Below are 16,508 nucleotides of genomic sequence, written 5' to 3'. Positions count from 1 at the left end.
GCCAGAGCTCACAAACAAAGTTAGGACCTGAAAATTGGTAAATCGGTATACATACAATTGTTAAGACTGAAATATTGCTGATTAATTAAAATATCAACATTTATTTCCTATTTGTCAAAACTTGCTTTAAATAGTAGGAATTTACATTATCATGTCTGCACAAAAAAATGTAAGATTGACTTTGACTACAAAATGGAAATGACATACTTGGACAGTATATCTTTTGAAGTACAGGAGCAACAGATGAAAGGAACAGCTATGTAAATTGAAGAATGCAGTACATATATAAATGTGATTTAAAGATGCTGATTTGTATTCTTTGGCAAATGAATTACTAACACGTCCTTTCTGTCTCTCAACTTTTTGGACTTGCCTCTGGGCAAATACCTTGCATAATTGCTTGCCTGAGCCAAATTTGAGCTTGTCCTGTGTGTTGGGCTAGTGGATATTTAAAGTCCTGTTTGGACAGGTAATATCACAATAAATGAATAAACAATGAGGTTTTACCCTTAAACGATTTTATTTCAACATACTGATTTAATCTTATATTTCTGATATGACGTTTGATTTAGATACCTTACAGGGCTGAGCAAATCCCATAGCCCGACGTCCCGAACTAGTAATTTTTGAAGTTGAACAAGTAAAATTATCCAAGTCGCTAGTCTGAGACAAGTACTTTTTAAAAAAGTCCTGCTTGTCCTTATTTTCATTCTTTAATCACTATATTTGCCTTTATTTGGCCAATCATGCACTCTGGGTGTACTGAATACTTGATTATACCCCTCTTCATGTATACATTTTTACATCCTGTTACCGCTTGACTGCATATTGGGCTAAGCGACCAAATTATCTGCAAATCAAAACATGTCAAACAAAAGAAAGCCAGTGTGATCAATTAGCAGTGTTGTAAGCGGTTTTGTTGCAATGAGTTTACTCAGTCTAGATCATAACAAGTGGCTCACTATGATTTTAATCCAGCGAGTCAGTGGAATTAAATTAATGAAAGGTACTTTACTGACATCAGTGTTGGTTTCCTTTATGAACTGATTAAATGACAGTAATGATTCTTTAATTTATAATTGAATATAGAGATGATTAACTTCCACGTGCGATGTTGTGTTTGAAACTAAACAATTACGCTAATTAATGAGCTGTTTCAGTTCGTATTTAAAAGAGAAAATTGATCTTATGATCACTTTAGAAAGTAGTTGTCAAGCAAGCTGATAGTTACTCTGTGGATAAAATGAGTTTGCTAAATTATTTTTGCAAGGAAGGTAATAACGGCGAGTCGGCAAAGGTAAATTTGTTTGACAATGGAGGGACAAAATGTAACACGGATACTGAGTGTGCGGTAGCTATTTCTGAGTGTGAACGAGGATTTAGTTCAATGAACTTAAGACGTCTTTAAGGAATTTTGCAAACCAAAAGAGTTTACAAATGCTAATGAACATTTCTGCAAATGGACCAGAGCTTGATGACTTTAACCCAGACACAGCTATCAACTGCTGGCTTAGTGCTGGTGAAGGTGGCAGAAATATACATGGACATATTTTCAAATCCATCAGCTAAAACATATATACATGAACCTGAAGAAGCCAAATGTATAACAACCAATGTTTTTGAAAAATTAAATTCTTTTAAGAAATAATTATGTTGTATATTATTTTGGTGCTTTTTTTCTATCAAATCTCGGCAAGTGATTACCATTTTGGGACCAGGGAAAAGTAAGGTGGGACTAGTGAAGAGTAAGGATGGGACTAGTGAAGAGAAAGGTGGGACTAGTGAATTTTCTGAAACCACTTGTCCTGTACTAGTGGATAATAAAAAAATTTGCTCAGCCCTGCCTTATTACAAATTCAGTACTTCCTTATCACTCACCATGGCTAAAATTATTTACCAAATTAAAAATATAGTAAAACCTGATTTGAGTGACCTATGCTAGTAGTGACTGACTGTCAAAATCATTGTACATGCATCAATTTTATTTTATTAATACATTGTTGATAACAACCACCTTCTGAACACAACCAGCAGCCATGATATTTAGGCAAAATATGTTTCAACAATGCTATGCATGACTGTATCACAGAACCAGATCACTAACAATTATTTAACCCTTTGTAACCAAGATCGCAGAAAAGGGTCTGCAGGTAATATGCAGAATATTCTGAATTCGGTTTCAAAAGAACTTAATTTATAGAATAATGCAATGTAGTCTTGCAACTGGTTTTTCTAAATCTACCTGTTTTAGTTGAATTGGTGTAGATGTAATGTTGTATGTTACAGACCGTAAGCCAGACTAAAGTTCATATTGCTATCTTACTGCCATTGTGGCAAATTAAATGTAAATTCCCATTAAGTTTAAGTGCTTCAGCCTTTAAGGAAGCAGACATAATCATTTCAAAGGTTCATATTGTTTCTTTACCTGTAGTGAAAACCCATAAAATGCAGATGCCAGAATGAGAGATCTTCTCACCCTATTTCTCCATAGCATGCCAAATACATAAACACACAATATCTTGGCTGGATTTGGTCTTTGTCTCATAGTTAGTTTTTTGCATTTTTGTGATAGATGAGTTCATTCTAGTTATTGCAAAGATTCCTAGTTTGGTTGTTTGATTGATGTTACATTTATTAAAACCCACACAACAGGCTGAAAGTGGTGGAGTCAGCGATCCTTTTTTTGTTGAGCTAGGCTAATCAATGTATTTCATGAATCATTCAAACCTTTGACTTTTGTTTTTAATTATATTGATTCTATTTCAGGCTGTATTAATTTTGTACATGTATTTTTATAAGTGAATTGTAAGCAATAATGAGCCCCTGTGATTTACCCAATGTTTTTTCAGCACTGCTAGTGTCATAACAGCTGATTACAGATGTTAACATCATCATAAATATAGATTTTTGATATTTTATGATACATGTATCTGTTGCTATTTACAATTTTTGGGAGATTAACACATGTAATATTTTAGCAAGATGTAATAAAGAATAAAATGCATGTACAGTAATTGTGGCTATTGCAAACTTAAATTTTACCTTGAATAGTGGCCATCCTTCATTGATCTATTATGAAAAATCACCTGTTTTGAAGGACTGCCTTTTGTTGGCAGAATAGGTGGCCTTCAGTACAGGTTTTAGTGTGATCTAAAACTAAAATTTCAAATTACAAATTGGTGACACATGTACTTTAAGGACTAAACTTTGCTGCATTGCCTTAATGTTGTTTTGTGTCATTAGGATATTTAATTAAAAAATGATTTTTAATAGAATTGTGTCCCACCTATAAATCAAAAACAAAAATTTGCTCAGTTGATGCTGTCACTTAGTGAATAAAAAACTTGTTTGGTCAATTTTGTATTAAACAAATTATTTTTAAAAGTTTTGCTTTTCTTCATAATTTTAGGCATTTCAGCAGCTTGCTCTCTTCTGTCTATCGGCTGGTCAGTGACTGCATACAATGATGCTCTGCGACTGGCCTGTAGAAAATATTACAAACGAAACTGGCTTGGAATGATCAGTCAGACCCTTTGCCAGATAGGGATGGTGGCATCAAGGGTCCTGGCACTGGTTCTCTTCTCTGCTGTTTTCCAGACCTGGATATTTCTACCAATAGGTAATCATTGGCTGTTTTTGAGTTAATTGAATTCCCTCCACAACCACTACTGCTTTTTCTTAAAAAGCTTCTACATTCTTCATTTAAATGAGGACCTGGACCTTGTCATTATTTATGATGGACAACATGTATGTATCATGTACATATATCTACAGCAGGGATCGTCCTGGGCTTCGCCAATGTCGCTAATTGCGATTTTTTTTCCTTATTGGCGATGAAAATATCCCATCTGGCGAGTTTTTTGGCGACAGACTTTTTGGTTATTTAATTTGTACATACAATCATGGATTTGGACTGGATACATTAAAAGGGAGAAAGGAAGCCACAAACTTGACTAAGCAATGCATTGAAATCAATCTGTTACACAAACGATCCTTTGACAACCCCATCTTTACAGTGTATTGTTACATCATAATCTGCTATGCTGACATCTGGGCTGAGTACTGTATGCTGTGATACTGTTAGTCATGCTACCGAACTATACCTACAACTGACTGACTTCTGAAGATGCGAATAGAACAGATACAATTAATTGAATGGCTAATCCTTCTGTTGTTTTTATTTTTTTTACATATACCAATATAATAGTTTTGCTGAACCTTCATAGAAAACTGATAACCTTTGAAGTACCGACTACTGCGTATAAATACAAAGCAAATGGAAAAAAATCTCAGTCACAATTATATCTGTCGCCAGTGCAGCATTTTACTCATTGATCTTTTCCTTTTGCCATCAATCCATGTTACGGCTGCAGAGACTTAAACTCCGCAACAAGAAATAGCACCAAAAAAAAACAGTTTTGCATAATTAATAACAATTATTTATTTCTCAAAATACAGGAGTGAAAGAATCCCTAAATTGGGTGTGAATTTATGCTTATATATACGGTCTAATATTGCCAGGTGTTGACTCATGTAAGTTTCATTCGTGGGAATGGAGATCATATTTTGCTTGTCGAGAAAATTTATACAGCATTCAGTGATCATTCTTGGGAATTAGGAAGCAATTCACTACAAGCTTTGTGAAGCTAGCCATAAGGGGAGGGGGGCTGCTGAGAGACTACTGGTGTCACCTGTCAGCACTGTAGACTGTGAACGTGGATTCAGTAAGATGAACCTCATAAAAACTGACATCAGAAATAAACTCTGCATCTCATCTCTTGAGAATTTAATGAGAATCAGCATGTACAGGTGTGAAAAATTAGACTTTGAAACTGCATTCAACAAGTGGGCAGCCCTAAAATCGCAACGGATCTTCATGTAACACTGTGTAACATTTTGTTAATGCTTGTTGTAATTAGAGTATTAACTACCCATCTTTTGTAATTTTCATTGCCTGTTACATTAATAGACTAAATTAACACTTGAAAAAATGTACACTACTTGATCTGGCGACACTTTTTGAAAATTGGCGACCAAATATTGAGGTTGGCGATTTTTTTGGCGACAGCTTTTTAAAAGCCAGGACCATCCCTGCTACAGGCAAACAATAAAGCACAGATCTGCCTATATAAAATATTAACAAAAAGAAGGTGACCTTCTCCTCTTCTTTGGCTTCTACTGGATTTTTCAAAGACTAACACATCTTGCCTTATTTGAGTCTCTAATCTTCACTGAAGCATATTTCATATCTCCCATCAACAATTTCCTTGTGAATATTTGTATCAGGGTAAATCCACTCTGAGGTAGATTCATTATTTTCTTGTTGACATGAATGCATAAGTGACCTATGAACAGTACTTCTTGCTGTGTTAACAATCACTGTCACTGTCATTTTAAATTAGCGTCATTGACAATCTCATGAAAAAGACAGAATGAGTATGTGTATGTACTAGTAATGAAAATGATACTAAATGAGTATGTGTATGTACTAGTAATGAAAATGCTAATTAATGAGTATGTGTATGTACTAGTAATGAAAATGCTAATTAATGAGCAAGCTGCATTTTCATTTGAAAAATATTGGAAAAATAACAAAAATGTAAATGGATAAAGAATGAACAACATGCATACACAGCTTTCATTTGTTGTCATTTATAAAGTTTATAATGAAAATCAAAGTTTTGTGTATAAAGACATTAACCAAGGTAAAATACACATTTTATCCTTGTATCAAATGTGTCATTGGGGGCGTGCAATGGAATTCAGCATCATAGGTCTTACTTCTACTTGCACTACTGAAAAAAAAGAACATTTATGCATGACCCTAACATAAAATAATACTTGTATATTTATCAGTTTTGTAATTTATTTTGATATCAAGTGAAAAGTTAGTAATATTATATTTTATTTTTAACACTAACCTCTTAATGTTGAGCACCTAGCAAGGCAGCTGTTGGTACCATTTTTTTAAGTCTTTGTTATGACTCAGCTGGGGTTCCAACCCATGACCTCCTGCTTCTGGAGACATGGTGGGAGTCTTTAATAGGGAACAATCCAGATACACTATTTCCTCATAATCAGGAATCTATTGTATATCTTTAGTTTGAAGTTCAAGACTTTATAGAAGTTTTCTTTTAATTGAAACAGGCATTCACTGGCTGGCTATGGTACTATGGATTCGCCATCAGAAACCTGACTTTGGGTCCACCTCCTGTGAACGCAGTTTGTTTACGATTGTTGCAGCAACTGTCTACATTTTTTGTTTCATCAATCTTAAGGATGGTCGTTCCAGATGGCGCTTACTTATATATTATTTGCTGGTGCTGTTGGAGAGTTCACTATTGGTGGCTCTGTGGATGATTTATAAGGACGTCTCCACTCCACTGTGGTACAGTATTACAGCATTTACAGTCATCTATGGTGGATTCTTCCTAGGTTAGTCATATTCTTATTAATCATGGATGGAGTGTCTTTTATCTTCTTCTTCATCAGTCAGTCCATCCATCATTCCTTTTATCTGGTATTACTCTTTAATAGAAAGAGATCTATAACAAATTTACTTGGGAGAAAGAATAAAAATGGCTTCTGCACATTTACTGTTTATATTTTCCTTTTATTTAAATTAAATGAACTGAGTCATTTTTACTTTAGTTGAGTATCATTGTTAAAAAAGGAAACTAAAAACCTACCATTTGATAAGGTTTTATTGTGTATTCTCATACTGAAATTTCATGTTCAAGTATTTTCTTATTTTAGTAACAGAAAATCAGTAAAGATCATCCACTGACTATTGCCAGTTCATTTATTTTCATGTTTTGCAAAACAATATTTTTGTGCTACGTTATATAAATTTGTGGATTCAGGTAGGGGCATACATACCATAATATGTTGTATCACAGTAAAAACACACAATTTTGTACCTCCGACATGATCGTATTTAGAAAAATACGATTTTCAGTAATCTTTAGGAAAAGAATTATTAATATAAAAATCCCACAACTTCAATATATGCTTGTAACATCTAGTATGTACAAAGGAGTAAACAGTATTTCTTAGAGCTCACATAAAACTATCCTTGTGGTTGATTGAATAGCAAATTGTCACAGAGGCAATTGAAAAGAAAGAGGCCATGTATCAACGACCACCATGTCATGCATTAATTAATTGGCTGACAATAGCTATGGTGAGGTGTTAAGTCCTCTGAAGACTGCTGTGGTAGAGCCCATTATGCTAATTTGCATAGGTAAAGTTTACAAAATGGAACAACCCAATTTGTTTCAAGTTATAGGTAAATCACACAGATGCTAGATGTGTGTTTAAGAACAAGCTATTACACAACGTTCACTTTGCCCTGAATGAAAATGTTAAAGCCATCTGTATTGAAGGCTATTGGCAAGTTTGTGACCTGCAGCAACGTTTTTTTGAAGTCAGATTTTACTCCATATATAAAATGCAAAGTGATCAAAGCCCAGCAAAAATATATTAAACTCCTGTTTGACAGTTTTACTTCATGAAAAACAGTAGCAAGAGGGAGCATTTAGTTCTTTGCACATACTACAAACAACATATAAGTCATTATGGAGTGTACGATGTCTGTCAAAATAGGAGCAAGACCTGTATGTAACATGATTGTTCAGATTAGTTCTCTTTATTATCATTTGTTATTTTGTTAAATTACTAACTGTTAATTGACCTATGCTTTTCAGGATGGGTTTTACCATGAAATGGATTTATTGAAAGATAATATTTAGGACACATTTGTGTTTGCACTGTTGATTTTTGTTGATAAAGAGTTAACACCTGTACTGGTCAGGGACATTTATTACTGCTGTATTACCTTTAGAAAAAACACATAAAACTTGAAAACATTATGTCCCTTCATCCCCCAATCCTTTCTAATGAAATGGTCTGTCCAAAAGGTGAGTATTCATTTTTCTTTAGAGGCAAGCATATCTCGTGGTAAGACAGAATCAGATAAGTTCTGACATTGCTAATGTTATGGTGGTCAAGAACAATTTGGTTCATTCAAAGAATCCTGCAGGGAAGATTGAACAGTATTACCATTCTGTCTCCATAACTAGTGAGTGCAAAGTGGCGTGCAGGGATCTACACACACAGAGAAACACAGCAGGGGGATTAATGTTATTATTAATATTATGAACGTATGTGTCTTTCAAGCTTCAAACGGAAAATGCCATATTTTATTACAGAACTGAAGGTATTGTCAGACAAATTATGTAACTGTCTCTTGACAAGCCTGTCTGGCAACTCCTTTATAATATGTGAAGGGTCTTAGAGTGGCCCTTAGTGTCAGGCTGTCAAATTTTGTGAGCTGAATTTTTCTGCATAAAATACACTGCTTATCTGGAGCTCAGAAAAAGTATATAAAGTATATTCCCATCTGTGGGAAGTATATTTTAAAATTGTGATTGCCATAGTCCTTATCTTTGAGTGCACGAAGCAAGTGATAAACAAGGAGCTATGTATTGTGATTGTTGAAAAGAAATTGATTTTGAATCGGTGGTTGGAAGTACTCTGAAGCCCCATGGCAGGGGTGATAAGCAGTAAAAGAATGAAATATTGAATTCATTTAGAATATATTGTTAATGAACATGAAGAACTCAAGGAATCAGAAACTTGGGCAAATAAGAAAGCTGATGCAGGGATGGTCCTGGCTTTTAAAAAGCTGTCGCCAAAAAAATCGCCAACCTCAATATTTTGTCGCCAATTTTCAAAAAGTGTTGCCAAAAAAAGTAGTGTACATTTTTCCAAGTGTTAATTTAGTCTATTAATGTAACAGGCAATGAAAATTACAAAAGATGGATTAGCTAATACTTTAATTACAAGAAGCATTAACAAAATGTTACAAAGTGTTACATGAAGATCCGTCGCGATTTTAGGGCTGCCCACTTGTTGAATGCAGTTTCAAAGTCTAATTTTTCACATCTGTACATGCTGATTCTCATTAAATTCTCTCGAGATGAGATGCAGAGCTTATTTCTGATGTCAGTTTTTATGAAGTTCATCTTACTGAATCCACGTTCACAGTGTACAGTGCTGACAGGTGACACCAGTAGTCTCTCAGCAGGCCCCCCCCCCCCCCCTTTATGGCTAGCTTCACAAAGCTTGTAGCGAATTGCTTCCTAAATCCCAAGAATGATCACTGAATGCTGTATAAATTTTCTCGACAAGAAAAATAGGATCTCCATTCCCACGAATGAAACTTACACGAGTCAACACCTGGCAATATTGGACCGTATATATAAGCATAAATTCACACCCAACTTAGGGATTCTTTCACTCCTGTATTTTGTGAAATAAATAATTATTATTAATTATGCAAAACTGTTTTTTTTTTTTTTTTTGCTATTTCTTGTTGCGGAGTTTAAGTCTCTGCAGCCGTAACACAGGACTGATGGCAAAAGGAAAAGATCAATGAGTAAAATGCTGCACTGGCGACAGATGTAATTGTGATTTAGATTGTTTCCATTTGCTTTGTATTTATACACAGTTGTCAGTACTTCAAAGCTTATCAGTTTTCTATGAAGGTTCAGCAAAACTATTGTATTGGTATATGTATAAAAAAAACAGAAGGATTAGCCATTCAATTAATTGTATCTGTTCTATTCGTGTCTTCAGAAGTCGGTCAGTTGTAGGTATAGTGCGGTAGCATGATTGACTGTATCGCAGCATACAGTACTCAGCCCAGATGTCAGCATAAGCAGATTATGATGTAACAATGCACTGTAAAGATGGGGTTGTCAATAAGAACAAAGGATTGTTTGTGTAACAGATTGATACCAATGCATTGCTTAGTCAAGTTTGTGGCTTCCTTTCGTTCTGCCTTTTAATTTATCCAGTCCAAATCCATGATTGTATGTACAAATTAAATAACCAAAAAGTATGTCGCCAAAAAAATCGCCAGATGGGATATTTTTGTCGCCAATAAGGAAAAAAAATTGCAATTTGCGACATTGGCGAAGCCCAGGACGATCCCTGTGATGTCTATAAATAATTGCAACCCCAAACCTCCCATGCAACCCTCCAAGCCACACCCCAGCATCCCATCTTCTCTTTCATCTAGTGTTTTTTTGTAAACTTAACTTAGCAAAACAATGTTTCTTATCTAAGGATGAAATATATAAATCAAAATTGTGTGTATTCTACACAACATAATCAACATTCATCCAATTTTGTTTGTTATATTGCTTGAATTTTCATCTGAAATTTCTGTGTTAACCAGGTTGTTGATAGCTAAATTTCAGTGAGATATTTAAGGTCAGTTTTAGTCTTCTGGTTTATGAATTTTATGCATACATACATGTGACAAAACCAGGACTAGAAATCAGTTGATTAAAACATTTTGATTAAGAGAATGTAGTCAAAATCAGTATATTTTTATCTAAATAAATTTTGAAACTTTTTAAGTGGATTGAAAACAAAACTATTTCAGTTTTTGGCCATAATATGTATCTTCGATCATGATTCCTTGACATAATTTCAACCTTTTTGTACCAGTTGGGAGCTAGGATCTGAGTGACAACATTTGTTGTCTTTGCACACTGGTATGAAAATTTTGGTGCAATCTCAGCATCTGGAAAAATAACTTTAACCATTTTAGTAAAATTATCTGTAGTGGGGAATGACAAATTGTGCCATGCCACAAGATGCATAGACAAAGTCTATGCAAGTGCCAATTTATGCACTTTTTATCCGGTCTCAAACTAAGCCCTCAAAGAGGCATGTTTGTGACAGAAAAATCATTGCCCCTATTTCTTCCTTTGCATACTATGTTAAATTCTACTTTGTGTGTAATGCACAATGCAAACTCAGGACCTTTGCTACTCACCTGCACATGCTTTAACTCTGATTTCCAGGCATTGCTGATCTTTTAGAATATTTTCAGGCTGTCGTTTAGCATTGGGAGGAGCACACATTTCAGCATTTTGACAGGAATTGACCAAACTAACGTAACAGCTGGTTGAGTGATGACCCTGTAATTAACTCTCATCTAACCCCTACATGGTTGATAAATATTTTTTCTCCTAATATAATTTCACTTCCTTTTATCCTTGTTTTGAGATTTCATTGTCATCAAGAATAACAGTACTTACCAACTGGTAGCCTTTCAGCAGTTATAAAGAGCCTGCTAGTCAAATCATTTAAAATAGCTGGCAGGATTAGGAGTGAGCAGAGTCGTCTCAATTGTTATAGGCTGCCAGTTTAGATGAAGACTGGTTTCCTACATTTGATTTGAATTTTTGAGTAGTTTGAGGTGAGATCCAACCTGTCAGAGTGGAGAGAACTAGTCGACAGATGATGAGAATAATGGCAGCTGTAGTAATAGAATTGTTTTCTTTATGTGCTGGCCATAATACAACAGTACTTGTTTCATATAAAAATAATTTAAGATTAAGTTCACTGATATTTGCAGGTGCAGTATGTATGTTGATATACTATGGTTGCTTCCACCCAAGTGGTCCTGTCCCTATCTCACCAAAAGCTTGCCAGACTGTCTGTATCATACAAGATAAGATACAAGTAAGTAATGCATTTCCTGTATCAGCTGTTAAAGGGTAAGAATTGATGAAAGGGATTATACATGGTTGTGAAGTTCAAGTCATTTTGGGAACATTGGGGGGGGGGATATTTTGGTTAAGATTCATTTCCTGATATTTCTGTAAATGTTTGAATATGGCAATCCAAGTTTAATTTTAACTCTAGCGTAATGAATTACTAAATGTGTAAATTTAACATGAAAACCTTCTGAAAAATATATTTTAATATCAGTAATAGGTTATCTATCACTTTTGCACAGCTTACTGGATAGGAATTATCCTCCTCCATATGGTAAGAATTCGTCCTCCCATAAGATGAACTTTCCAGAAAATTCTAGAATTAGAGACTACTATAATAGGTCCCACTCTGCCCCTTAAGTCACAGGCCCATATGCATCATCTTTTTTGGGATGACACCATTTGTATTGGTTAAGTTAAAAAGCCTTGGACAAAATTGTCATTGCTATTTGCGTACTTTGTGAATTTGGGCAGATAAATTATTTTTTAATAGAAGCAATTACTTTTCCTGCCACTATTGCTAACCTGTTTTCATGCCTAAAACTAACCGTCTGAATACATCCTCCACCAGAGTGGAGACAAAGTGTGAATGACTTTTTGTACTCCATACTCTTATTTTTCACACCACTCTATATTCATACATGCCAACCATTATGCTTTTGGAGTAATCATTAAGCTTTTTTTCACTAAATTTCGCCTTACACATAAATGTATTTGGATTACACATTTTCGGGACATCCCCCTAAAAAAAAATTAATAATTTATTTTCTGATTTTTATTGACATCCCATTAATCCCACAGACTGTATTCTAGAAAAGGCAGCTTCTGTGTAACTACAGTGTATGACATAAGAGTACGCTTGTCCATAGACTTGCATGCACTTTCCTAACAGTATTATGTTCTATTTATAGCAGCTGCCCTATTTCCAAGAAACATGCTGGTTTCTAATTACAAACTTTTGACCTTGGATTCAATTTATAGCAGCTGTATGGCTTAGTTAGGAGAGAACAGACTGGTTCTAACTTTTAATCTTTGCTCTCAGATTCTTTGTTTTAATTCATATCTGGTACAGAACCAGTCTGTAGGTATTTGGTACTAAAAGTCAAGTCAGATTTATTCTATTCAATGCATGTGTTAGAGCAAAAATCGTTTTCAAATAATTTCACAGATGGATTACAAAAAGACGAAAAACCGATTCAGAGATGAATACATGAATTAAACAATAGTGTTCCATTCAAGGGCAGCTTCACGCCTCTTGCAGGCTGTGTGGAAAGAATTTTAATATTGGTCATGGTGGTAAAACAAAGAAACCTTGAATTAGCTCATTTTACTAACTCCAGTACTAAGGTAACTTCTTTTTTACAGCAGAATTAAGTTGTGGACAGAAATTTTATAAATGTAGAGGCATTATGTACCAAGTATTTAATAGAACATGGACTACCCCTAGCTGTAGAAGACTACATTGGTCCTTTGTTCAAATAAATGTTTCCTGATTCCAAAATTGCAGAAAATATGCATGTGCAAAAACAAAATCATCTAATATTGTTAGGTGTTCATTAGAACATACTTCACTTAAAATTGCAGATGCCTTGAAAATTGGGCCGCTTAGTATTGCAACAGACAGGAGTAGTGATTGTGATGACAAAACATTGTACCCAGTCTGTGTAAGACACTGACAGCGAAAAGTCAGAGCGCTCTTCTTTCATTACCAGAATTAACAATAGATTCCACTGGAGAAAACATCTTTATTTGCTTGATAATGCTTTGAATAAATATAAGTTGGCAGAACTGTATGGGGTTTTCAGCTGATACTGCATTAGTGATGACTGGAATTCATAAAGGAATTGCATTCTATATTTTGAAAAATGTCTCCATCATTGTACATATCAGGTTGTCTCTGTCATATGATGCACCATTCTGCAGGAAAAGCTGTTGATAAATAGAAGGAGAACTCCTGAAGTATCAAATTGGCACTCTACTTGACAATGTACTTCATCGGACAGAGTTGACTTTTTTCATCTTATTTCCCAGCTAAAAGACCCAATAACTGGAAGATATAAATTTCCTCTCTTTGTCAGGTTATGAAAGGAATATTGGTTCTTTACCATTCTAATGCTGACTGTGAGAGATTGTTCAGTATTGTTAACAAAAACAAAACTGAATTCAGGTCCAGGCTCTGTAACCCAGCACTTAGTGCTCTACTGGTGTGCAAACATTCATAGTCTCAGCTTGTACAAAGTGTCTTGAAATGCAATATGAGAGTCTGTTGCTTTTTAAAGCTCAAAGTGTTATATAAGAAAACTTGAAGCAATAATTGATGTTAAAAGTCTATAGGGATAAACAAATCATTTTGTACATATGCTGATTGAATTTTTATCATGTTATATGTGGATTACTCTTTTTCTACTCAGATTACTCTTTTTGTCCACTTGGATTACACTTTTTCCTTGCCAGGGGTTGGCCTGTATGTATATGTCACATGGTTATATGCAGAAGGTAGATATCACCAGTCATTGTTTTCACCGACACTTTACTGTGTAGATGTCTGCCAAAACTGTCATCAGAGAAATTCCATCTATTGCAACATAGCACAAACAGTGATCTTCTTCTGCAGTTTTTTAATTAGTCTCGGTGCTACAACTATAAGCCTGGGCATGCCTTCCTTCAAAATAATTGATGCCATGGAGCAGGAAAGTGGTTCCTTGTAACGATAGTTTTGCAAACCAACCTATTTCTTAGCTACTTCATTAGTATGCTGAGAGAGGCCTCTTGAATCCAGCCGCATTACTACATGTGCAGGATGCTGTGGCCAGGCATCTCGGCATATGCTCTGTTGCCATGGCATTATTGGTGGACTTATGCTCATATGCGCATTGCATTGGACTCCTTGAAGGTCTTGCTTAAGTACAGACCTTTTAAGGGCTGCTCCTATAGAAGCAGAGACCCTCTTAGGGGCATGATTACTACACTGACTTCTCTAGCCTTGCTAGATCACCAAACTTGATTTTTCTCTCCACTCCTGGTCCTGCCAGACCAGACCTATTACTGCTACCCCACTTAGCTGTGGCAGGGAGATTTCTTTAAGGTCTATGAAGTGTAAGAGGAGGTCAGTCCCCATGTTGAGACATTTGGTCTCTCCAGCTAACTACAGGGTTCACACACCTGCCTGGCTCCTTAAACTTCCCAACTTGGATGCCTGTGTGTCACAAGTGGACTCTTCTTCAAGGACTTGGGTCCACCTGCCATTTAAGACACTGGAGGCTGTAGAGCTTAAGACTAGGTCACTAGATACCATAGCCTCAGTTTACATAGACTTACAGGGATGCATAAACACAATATGAAGTTGCTGCATGATGGTCTGTACCAACAACATCTATAGTATCATACCTCATGCAACAAAGCAGCAAACATGACTCTTCTCTTTGTGTGCATGTTTGGAACCAATTTTGTTGGGCAACCACAGAGAAGATTACTCTCTAGGTTTGTCACATTTTTGGCACGAAGAATATTCTGGCAGACAGTGTGTCCAGGAAAGGTAAGGTAGTGGTCTCAGCAGCAATCTGTTGCAGACCGCCTGTTTAGACCCTTGTTGGACTGTTTGCAACATGACTTAACTACACGTTCCAAATCAAAGGGCAGGCAATGCAGACAAGCATGAAATTGAATAGCTTGTCCTCTTACGCCTTCCCACCCTTCATGACTCCACAAGCTCTAGGAATTCTCGACCTTCAATGCTCAGCTCACCCTGATCGACCTTTTATGGCCCCCAATTATCCTGGTTCATCAATCTCTTTCCAGAATACCAGAATTCTTTATGAATATTTAAAGTTTTCAGGGTAAAGCTTGTCAAATAATATAAAGCTACGCAGTACTGACAGGTAAGTATTACATCCTTAAATTTAGTCCCCACCCCCAACTACTTTTTTTTAATAAAATGTGGTTTAGATGTAACCTTTATTGTAATGAAAAGTTGAACATGTATATATAAAAAGTGGGATCACTTATATTGGAGATGTGTGTATAAAGATATATATATATATGTGTGTGTGTGTGTAATTTGCCTCTCTATTGAATACAGCACTCCTCCGGTTGCCTAGTGGTTAGAGCATCTGCCTCAGATATGGGAGGTCATGGGTTCAATCCCCACCCTCAGTCTTACCAAAGACTTATAAAAATGGTACTAACAGCTATCTCACTAGGCACTCAGCATTAAGAGGTTAGTGTTAAGACTGGTTGTCCTGGAGTCAGGATAATGTGAGTGGGTGGGACATGATGCTACCTGTCTGTGGCATGATGTCCCAGTGCTAGACATCACTTTAAATTGCCACACTGCAGACATCATAGCGATATGACTGAAAAATTGTTATAGCTACATTAAAAATCCAAAACACACTCTCTTGAATACAAGTAATATATATGCAGTTTGATCTGACTTATAAGCATAACAGCTGATGTTTTAAAACACCAGTTGTATGCAGTGGCAAATTATTGGTATTATTACATAATCAGTGCATAGCAAAACCTCAAAAGCTATCTTAAACAAACCCACTGTTTTTATTGTCTTGGATGTTGGCAAGGATACTATCATTAATATTGAAATCTAGTGTACATGTTTTTAAAAGTCATGCGAAGGAAGGATACACAGAGCACCATCTGTATATCACTGTTCATTGGTGCCACAAAAGTGACCAGTGTTCAAAGTGAGGTAAACTTAACCAGAGGGATGCTCAATTGACTAGAGGCTGTGTCCTGATCACAGTGTATACTGTTCAGTTCAATCCTGCGAGATCATTTGCACCTAGCCACTATGATTCCATTAGTTACATAGCAAAGACCACACAAATAAACTCTGTGATGCTGGTTTTTGTTGGTAATACAGTAGAACTGGTCTTAAAAGACACCCCTTTTGCACACAAAAATCATGGTCTCTCA

At 35.6% G+C, this 16,508-nt stretch overlaps 1 protein-coding gene across 1 annotated transcript in view; it reads left to right on the top strand.

The window, feature by feature from the left end:
• LOC149807573 (uncharacterized) overlaps nucleotides 1–16,508 on the top strand; it is a 37,239-nt gene that overhangs the window by 9,663 nt on the left and 11,068 nt on the right. Inside the window, exons 4-6 of the mRNA XM_089958009.1 lie at nucleotides 3,410–3,619; nucleotides 6,148–6,435; nucleotides 11,435–11,541. Of these exons, the coding sequence (XP_089814135.1) occupies nucleotides 3,410–3,619; nucleotides 6,148–6,435; nucleotides 11,435–11,541 (605 nt within the window). The remainder of the gene's footprint in view (nucleotides 1–3,409; nucleotides 3,620–6,147; nucleotides 6,436–11,434; nucleotides 11,542–16,508) is intronic.

The sequence above is a fragment of the Sinohyriopsis cumingii genome, chromosome 1 (assembly GCF_028554795.1).
Source record: "Sinohyriopsis cumingii isolate HCF-2022 chromosome 1, ASM2855479v2, whole genome shotgun sequence".
Lineage (NCBI taxonomy): Eukaryota > Metazoa > Mollusca > Bivalvia > Unionida > Unionidae > Sinohyriopsis > Sinohyriopsis cumingii.
The sequence above is the reverse complement of the archived record's forward strand: the minus strand, read 5'-3'. Positions and strand labels throughout refer to the sequence as shown.